Below are 9701 nucleotides of genomic sequence, written 5' to 3'. Positions count from 1 at the left end.
GAGCACTTAAGCTGCTAAAACCATGGTAAGAGCTTTCAAAGAAGATCAAGGACACCTTGCTCTCTTCTCACAAGTCAATACAAGAAAAATGGAGTAGGCTATTACCACTATCACAGAGCCAAATGTCTACAAAAATCTCTATGTTCTATTTGCTAATTTATTATTATTAATTTTTTCTATTCACTTTAATTGACTCATTATCGTTGGCTAAAAGCAAGATCAATAAGGAGTGTTTGATTTGTTGTGCTTGTAAAGAATATGGAGACCATTTATTCTTTGAGTGTCATCTTAGTTGGTCTTGCTAGCAATAAGTTAATGATTGACGAAATTGGAGGACTTCGACCTCAAATATTACAGTGCTGAAGTGAATCTCAAAGGCTTGAGTGTCAAAGTTTAAAAAGCATGTATAAGCAGCAACTGTGGCCGCTATAGTATACCAAGTGTGGCAGAGCAAGAATGAAGCTTATTGGAATCAAAGAGTCCCAACGCTAAAGGTGACTGTCAAAAGAATTCAAAATGAGATTAAACACAGAATTAGAAATGTAATTCCTTGAAGAGTTAACACAAGGATAAAAATTGGTTTTTTGTTTTCACCTTAAATCAAGGTGATGTATAGGTGTAAATGGTTGGTTTTTGAGCAATACATGATTCTGATTTACCAAAAACAAATAGATATAAAAATTCTTAATTTTATTATATTACTAATCAATTACTTGTTACACAAGCTTTCACTGTCTTGTCTAATTACAAAAGGTGGGGCGTTACATTGCTAGTGGTTAGTAAACCATAGTTGTTAATTTTATAGTAAAGATTACATACTTTTAATACATTATCGACTTATTTTATTCATATGGTATGATATTAATTCTTTTATACTCTTACAAGATCATACACTATATGAATTTTCTGATATTAATGAATAATACTTCTATAATTAACTTATTCATTTATAATATATTTATATTTCATATATTCTGTAATATTTTATTCATTAAATACTTATTTTTATAGCATAAACCCTAATAACAAACTTGGTGTGAACATATTAAGGACATCATTAAGATTAAAGTCATGCAACTGTGTAAAGTTGTAATAAAACCACATAAATTAATACAATACTGTGAAGGTCAAAATAATGACCAATCTAAAAGAAACAAAATGGAGATAGGAGACACTAATTAAGAATTGTACCCCATTTAATTCATTTATTATAAGTCATGATGAATAACTCATTATAATAAGGAATGAATGATTAATTGTTGTTGAAGATTATGCAGAGTCATCAGTAGTGCAAGGCGGTAGGTTCACAGTGCCGGACATCTCGGGTTTAACATTCGTGCAAACGGATTTGGCTGGCCCTTTAATCTTACTACCAGTAGTTTTGAGATCAATATTATTAAGTTGTATACCTTCGCACGGATATGCCCCACAAACAAGATACAAAACTTTAGGAGTTGAAGAAGTTCCCTTAATGTCTTTGAACACCACATCGCTAACCTTGATCTTAGATGGCTTCTGTATACGTATATATACACACACAAACACATAACATGTGAATTTAACACACAAAACAATATATATATATAAATATATGTATTCAATATAATACAATAATCTAACATATATATATATAAATACGAACCCCTTCAAACTGTGTGCATGCGCCCCATGGACAATATTTCTGATCAATAATTATTGGCGTTTCAACATTATCCATGGTGAGTTTCTCAAAGTGCATGCCCTTAGCAACACCATCAGTAGACCCTTGCCATGTCTTGATCCTGACTCCATTTGAGGTTCCTTTGAATGTGCAGTCAGTGACAGTGATGTCTTCTACTGGAAGTTCATTCTGATACTTTCCAAGACTGCCAACACTGATTCCATGGCCCGGCCCACATGTTACCTTGGTGATCTTCAACTGTTTGGTTCCGTCTCCAATAGAGATGCAATCGTCCCCAGTTGCAATGGTGGTGTCAGTGATAGTGATGTTGGTCGAACGACCAAGATGGATTCCATCCGTAGTCCAACTTTCTTCTGGAGCTATTATCTTAAGATTTGTGAATAACAAGTTCTCTCCTTCTAAAACTGTGAAGTGAAATTGTTTGCTGTCTTTTGTTGTGATACCCTCGATCACAGAGTCAGTTATAAAATTTAACCTAATGTTCTGTTTGTTGTGTTGAAATATAACAAGAGAAGCACACATTATTATTAAGTTTGTAAATAAAGTAAATAATAGTAATATAATAATGTATAATAAGTAAGCTTACAATTGGGAGTTGTTCACAATAATCTGTTCTCTTGCATTTCTTTCCCCAACTTTGTCCACCATTACCATCGAAAGTTCCTGTACCAGTGATAGTTAGGTGTTGGAGCTTTTCAAAAGTGACCCAACCTTCTCCATCTTTAAAGCCTTTGGCAGCGCTCGGGGCCATTAGTATACCGTCCATCTGAAACACAACAGGAGACTTGCATGGTCCCAGAAAAAATGCTTTGTTTAAATTGTATGTCCCTTTAGGAACTACTATTGTCGCCTTAGATGGTGCTGCACATGCTTCTTTCCAAGCGTCCGCTAAGGCCTACGTACACATTAATTAGACAAACACCCATATTTTCTTTTAAGCTTAATTGATATTTACATATGTAGAAATATGAATTAATTTATTATTATGCAAAGAGAGATAAGTTGATTAATATAATTAATTACCTGATCAATTTGACCATTAGGTTTTGCTCCATATTTGGTCACATCAAAGGTTTGGCAATTAATGGTTGCTACTGAAATTGCTAGAACAACAACCAAAAAGGAAACCTTCTTGTTTCGTTGTAGAACCATTTTGTCTAGTTTTTTTTTTTTTTTTCTAATTTTAATTGAACACTTGGAATGAAGAATGAAATTATTTGTCTTGTTTCCATCAATTTATAGGCAACATACAATTCTAAGGACCACTAGATGTCAACAAATTATTACTAAATTTATCTTTTGAATTTTTCTCAAGTGATCCATCAAATACTCATCGTGAAAATAAATCAATGATCATGAATTAACTATATATAAATATATATATATATATTTTAGGAAATTTAAAAAAAAAAAAAAAAGGAAAGCGAAGCCTTAGGCTTGCTGCATCAAGTTTTCTATATCTTTGATCATTAATGTCCAAAATGTTCCAAATCACATGCAATTTTGTAACATTATCACTCCTTGGTTGTCTACAAAAATGTCTCTACAAGAACAATAAAATATTATAGCTCATCAACATCAATTCAAAGATGCATCTATAATTATATATATATATATATGTAACTTTTCTTACATATCGATATATGATTGGGATCTTACAATTGTAATTTGGAATAACCTTCGAAAATGTTACTTGAGAAAACTCATTTGTGAGATTTAATTTAATCAAACATTGTATTATTATGTAAAAAATAATATAATAACAGTTCGCCATTTTATTTAACTAATAATATTTAATTTGCAATATTTATTTAATCAATTAATCAAAACATTGTAATATAATATATAAAAATATTTATATATATATATCCTCTATATACTATACATATATAATTTTTAAAGCAACAACAAAATCTGAGAATATCTGAAAGAAAGCCAGTACGTGGTTTGAACTTTCAATGAATTGGAACAAAATCTCTCTGGTTTTTCCCAAACACGATATTCCTATACATGCCATGGAAATCAAGTAAATCTACATATATATATAATATTATATATATTTATAGGTTCTCAAGTGGCTGGCTTTAATATTTAAATGAAGAGATAGATCATATTTGAACTATACTAGTCCTGATTATTTTATTATAATATATTAATGGCTATCTCTAGCTGGTTCCATCCATTTAGAATTTTGTAGCTAATAAAAAGGTTCATTTTTCACTGTGTGCTCGATCGAATGGCCTCATGATGCACGTGTTTTGATTGTGCATATATGCATATGATAAATTATTGGGAAATTTTTATATCTATACATAATAATTAAATCAATTACAATTATACCGTACAAAATTAATATTATACAATTACGGCAACACGTTTAACTATTTTATACCTGAATGAAATTAATTATATCCCTGATTTAGTGTTTGTTTGTTTCCTTAAACAAGCTATCATGATATTTTCTCACTTCTTAAAACTTCAAAAATAAATTCTGACTACATTACTTATTATTTGAGCTCAATGACACTTTCATGATCTACTTTTCTAAAATATATATTTTGTCATTATTTCTAAAATCAAAATAAACCAATTAATTACCTATTATATATCAATAAAATAGTACAATTACATTTATACAAGCAACTTTATTTTAATTAATTAATTGAAGCTTAAATTTATATTTTAGCTGATTTTTGTATTATTTTCAAACTTAGAAACCAATAAATTACAATATAGGATAACGAGATACTTATATAATTCAGACAGTTATTATATATAATTGATTTAGCAAAAAAGCTATGTAGGTAGTCACTAATTTTTTATCAATTATAAAAACTTATTTTATGTTTATATTATTTAAGATACATTTTTGATTATTTCTAATATTTATTTTGAAAATCTTAATATGCCAAATTAATTACATTTAGATTATATTATATATCTTATAATTATTTAAAGTGTATTTTGGTAACCTTTTATAAATTAATGAACAAATTATCGTGCTATCAAAAAATTACTATGTAGTAATTCAACATATCAAAAATACACTTTTTGTTATCTTTTTTTTTTTAAAAAGAAAAAAAAAAATTAACTAATTAGTTGCTTTTACATTTTTTTTGTTTATTTTCACTTCATATTGTGTGAGATACCTTTTAGTTACTTTAAAATTGTAAATATCTTAATATACAAATTAGTTATTAAGTTACATATTAGTCACCTTCAAGTTTATTTAGAAACTAATAAATTGTAAACTACCATATTTAGCAAATAGTTCCATTTAATATAAGAAAATTTATAAATTATATGCTTTATATTAAATAATTATGTGCATAAAAATATATTAACAATTTATAAATTGCTATGTAGTAACACATATTATCAAAATGCACATTTTTTTATCCATTTATTTATTATTATTATTATTATTATTTTAAAATAAACCGATTTCTTTATTTTTTATATCATATTATCTAGAATACTTTTAATTACTTTAAAAAATTACTCCTAAACATCTTCATATATAAATTGTTTGTTAAGTTACATACTTGTAACTTTCAAGTTTATTTTAAAAACTAAATATAAAAGTAAAATGTAAATTATATAGAAAAATAAACCCGTGAATAACCAAGTATTTTTTAGCAACCTTTGAATTTGGTTTATATATCAAATTTTGTTTAATTTAAAAATTTAGTTACTTTTTGGCTAACTAAATGAAAAAATAAATAAACTACTCTTGAATGTAGTCATTTTAACATGTAAGAAATACATATATTTTTCATTTGTCATCATAATAAAAAGCAACTAAATCAATTATTTAGGTGTCGTTTAGTAACATTTTTTTAATCAGTTTTCTGTTTTTAAAATTGAAAAAGTGAAAATATTTTTCAAAAACATATTGTATAAAAATGTTTTTACTTTTCAATTTTTTAATTAAGAATCAAAATTTTAAAAACAAAAAACAAACACTTTCAATATTTTTTTAAACAGTTTTTTTTTTCTTGATCAATATCTTGGACTTCGATCATGACCCGGACCCAAATCCCCCCACGGCCTTGGCGCTGAACCCGGCCTCTGACTTGAACCCAAATCCGACCCCGGACTTAGACCCGACGTAAATAAAATCAAAAAATGAAAATGAACTTTACAGAACACACTTTTGTTTTCTGTTTTTAAATTAAAAAACAAAAGTGGTTACAAAACGCATTTTTATTTTTCAAAAGCAAAATTTTTAAAATCAAAAATTTTACTTTCATTTTGTGATTAAAAAATTAGAAAACAAAAGTGTTACCAAACAGCACCTTAGTTTTTGGTGATACCTAAAATGAAACTTAGAAGCAACTACGAAGTTACTTTTCTACATACAACACAAAAATAATTTATTTTTTTAATATGTATATTTTGATAAAAAAAAATAGTTGCTTAATGATGACAATAAAAAATATTGTGATGTTGGGATTTTTAGTGGGGCCAATGATATTTTAACTAGTAAATTAATCCTATATACCAATTGGCTACTTGTTTATAAAGTTTTTACTTTTATAATTATTTGTATACATTGTTGCAATTTAACTAATGAGTATATAACTTTTTGAAAAAAAAAATAATGAGTATATAATTAGTATAGTTAGTAATTCAGTAATTACTTTGATTCTAAAGAAGACAAAAAATATATAGTTCTACATCTCAAAATGATCATATTGAACATTAAATCGTAATTGTATAATTTTTGAGGCTAAACAATTAGTGGTGTGATTATAATTTTTTTTTTAAGTTGCAGAAAAAAAATATTTATTTTATTTTTATTGTTTCTATGTGTAATTACCTAATTTTTAATTTTACAAGTCTTACTTAAAAAGAAAAAAAAAAGTGTGAGCTTAGCTATAAAATGTGAACAGTACCAATAGTTTTAAAACGGTATAAAAGAAACGTTAAATTTGTTATTGAGATAGATTAGGTTATAGTTAATAATAAAAGACAAAAAGCGTGTCTATATGTAAATATCTCTAAATTATTTGGCCATGAAAACAATAAATTCCTATTTTAAGAATTTTTTCAATAATATACTTAAAATATAAATTATTTACAAAAATATTTTAATAAATCTCAATTATAGTAATACCTTTGCCACATCATTAATAAATACCTTAATTTCAAAATAATATGCCTTTAACAAAATTAATTCCAAATTTCGTTTTCTTACTATTTTCCTCGGTTTTCAAAAATAACCTTTTGGTTACTTATTATGTTGATAAGAAACTAATTAGGTACTCTTACGTAAAAAAATTTATTGTTAAATTATATAATTTGAGATACAATTTGGTTACCTCAAAAACTTATTTATAACCATCTTAACAATCAATTAGCTATTTTTAAGTTATATTATGCTATCTTATTATTTAAAATACATTTGGGTAACCTTAAGGTTTATTTTCGAAACTAATGAATTGTCATATAATATAATAAACTCTTTTTTTATTTACTAATTATTCTATAAACATTTTATGTTACTTTGAAACTTATGTGTTTAATTTTAGATTATATTAAATAAATTTATTATTTTAAATATTTTTACGCATCTTTTTTATTTTATTTTTGTAAAAATATTTATATTAGTTTCAAGTCTATTTAATAAATTAATAAGTTACAATAAAATTCAAAAAAAAAATCACATAATTTATTGGTAAATATTTAAATTGTTAATTAATTATTTTAAAGTTATAATTTTGGTTACATTTAAATTTACTGTAGAAACCAATTAATTTTCATATAGTATAACAAATTATAAGCATAAATATAAAATAGTTTTATTTAATATACAATATAATTATATTTAAATAAAATTGTGTAATCTACATTTGGTCTTTCATATTTTTTATTATATATATATTGATTAATACATATAAAAAACAGTGAAATTTACAAGTTATTTATAAATCAAACAAATAACACATGCACATATTATTTTTTAAGAAAATAATAATAATGTAACTACAAAATCATTTCCATAAATAATATAATTTAATTAACCAAATGTTAAAAATAAACTTTACTTGTTAACTAAATAAAAAACACATTGGAGAATGTCTTGACTATTGTCATGGTTTGTTCGTACTTTGTTTTTATAAGTAGTCTGTTTTGATTTTTGTCTTTTGATTATGGCGTCATCTAGTAGTTCAAGCAATCAACTATACGACATAGCTATTGAAGATGAAACCAAAGGTGGCCTCGATTTGCAAGAATGGGATACGAGGGGGGAAGAGGAGTTTGTGTTTGATTGGCGGCTGTGCTTGTTGGGAGGTTTTATCACGGCAGGGACAGTGGATTTCCCGTCTATGCAACTGACTCTTGCTGCTCTGTGGAAGCCCGGTAAGGGAGTTTATATAAAAGAATTGGATGCTAACCGCTTTCTGTTTCAGTTTTTCCATGAAATAGACTTTAAGCGGGTCATTGAAGGCAGTCCATGGTATTTTAATAGGAAGGCTTTGATTATCTCACGTATGAAGAATAGTTCTAATCCTCGATGTATCACCCTTGATACAGTGGATCTATGGGTACTGATTCATGATCTTCAAACTGGATGTATGACATCAACCATTTTGCAGGCGGTTGGAAATTATATAGGGACATTTGTCGAATCCTGACCTAATAATTTTATGGGCATATGGAGGGATTATATGAGGATTAGAGTCACCATTGATCTATCAAAGCCTCTAAAGAGGAGAATGAGGCTTCGCAAGCTTGATGAAGAGTGGTTTTGGATCACTTTCAAATATGAAAATGTCCCCACTTTTTGCTTTATCTGTGAGATGTTGGGGTATTCAGAGAGGTTCTGTGCAAGGTTATTTGATACACTAGCACATGAAATTAAAAAACCTTATGGCGAATGTATGAGAGCACTGCTCCGTCGACGTACAAAGATCATCGGAGCTCAGTGGCTGCGTACTGGATTAGAAGGTATGAATGCTAGCTGTCATGGGAAATAAACACCAGCTATTGATGCCTCAAATCGTGGGAGTAAAGGAGTTGTTAATGTCCCGAATCATCAGGGGATATCAGACATGGCCATTGATCGTGGGAAGAAGCATATGTCAGGGAAGGAAATTGATGGTGGAAATAGTGAACTCAGTAACTCTCTACAGGACGTGATTCAGGAGTTGGTTACTAATCAGCCTGGTTTCAAAAAAGGAATGTGACTAGTTGAGACTAAAAAAAGAAGGACTTATAATGACATGGGCCATAGTGTTGCCATGTGTGTGGAAACTGAAGTGGGCCTAATATCTGACGAGGAAGAATTGAGTACCTTAGTTCCTATGGAAAACAGTGGCCCAAAAAACTTGTCTGGGGCGGGTTCCGAATCAAGGACCTGCCAAGGATTATGAGCATTTTAAGTTAGAATTATCGTGGGCTTGGGACCCCGTGGACCGTTCAATTCCTAAAGGATATTATTATCCAAAAGAAACCCAATTTTATTTTTCTTTGTGAAACAGTTTGTCAAAAAGAAAAAATTGATAGATTGAAAATGGCCATTGGTTTTGAGGGCTCTTTTACTGTAGGAAGTCAGGGGCATAGTGGAGGACTTGCTGTTCTTTGGGGAAATAAGGAGGAAGTGGAATTAAAAACCTTTATCACAAACCATATTGACATGATTATATCTGCCCCTAAATGGCCTCAATTTCGTCTCACTGGAGTCTATGGAGAGCCAAATTGATCTAAAAGGAAACTCACTTGGAAGCTTATTAGTGATCTTGCAAAGTTATCCAGCCTTCCATGGTGCCTCACAGGTGACATGAACAATGTCACTTGTCAAAGTGATAAAAGAGGGGGAAGACCTTATCGTAATTGGCTCATTGAAGGTTTTCAAAGTGTGTTAACTAGCTGCGGTCTCATTGACATGGAGATGGAAGGATACAAATTCACTTGGGAGAGAGGAAAGGGTACATAAAATTGGATTGAAGTCAAGCTTGATCGAGGGTTTATCACCTCAAGTTGGCTTGATAAGTTTCCAAATGCAAGGCTCACT

General features: G+C 28.6%; 1 protein-coding gene across 1 annotated transcript; it reads right to left on the bottom strand.

Moving 5' to 3' along the window:
• Positions 1-1031: 1031 nt before the first annotated feature.
• Positions 1032-2890, bottom strand: LOC115705144 (exopolygalacturonase-like). Its single transcript, XM_030632386.2, has 4 exons — positions 2705-2890; positions 2268-2576; positions 1643-2164; positions 1032-1515 (listed from the first exon to the last, which is right to left on the bottom strand). The coding sequence occupies exons 1-4, from the start codon at positions 2831-2833 to the stop codon at positions 1270-1272; spliced, it is 1206 nt and encodes a 401-aa protein (XP_030488246.2). The 5' UTR covers positions 2834-2890; the 3' UTR covers positions 1032-1269.
• Positions 2891-9701: the final 6811 nt, after the last annotated feature.

This window comes from Cannabis sativa, chromosome 1 (assembly GCF_029168945.1).
Source record: "Cannabis sativa cultivar Pink pepper isolate KNU-18-1 chromosome 1, ASM2916894v1, whole genome shotgun sequence".
In the NCBI taxonomy this organism is placed as follows: domain Eukaryota; kingdom Viridiplantae; phylum Streptophyta; class Magnoliopsida; order Rosales; family Cannabaceae; genus Cannabis; species Cannabis sativa.
Note: the sequence above shows the minus strand (reverse complement) of the source record. Positions and strands in the feature narration are given on the sequence as shown.

Excerpts from the sequence above, each read along its gene's own strand:
- LOC115705144 (XM_030632386.2), bottom strand. The coding sequence starts at position 2,833 with ATGGTTCTACAACGAAACAAGAAGGTTTCCTTTTTGGTTGTTGTTCTA. Across the intron at positions 2,577-2,704 it reads CTAATGGTCAAATTGATCAG|GCCTTAGCGGACGCTTGGAA; the intron begins GTAATTAATTAT and ends ATGTGTACGTAG. Across the intron at positions 1,516-1,642 it reads CATGCACACAGTTTGAAGGG|AAGCCATCTAAGATCAAGGT; the intron begins GTTCGTATTTAT and ends ATACGTATACAG.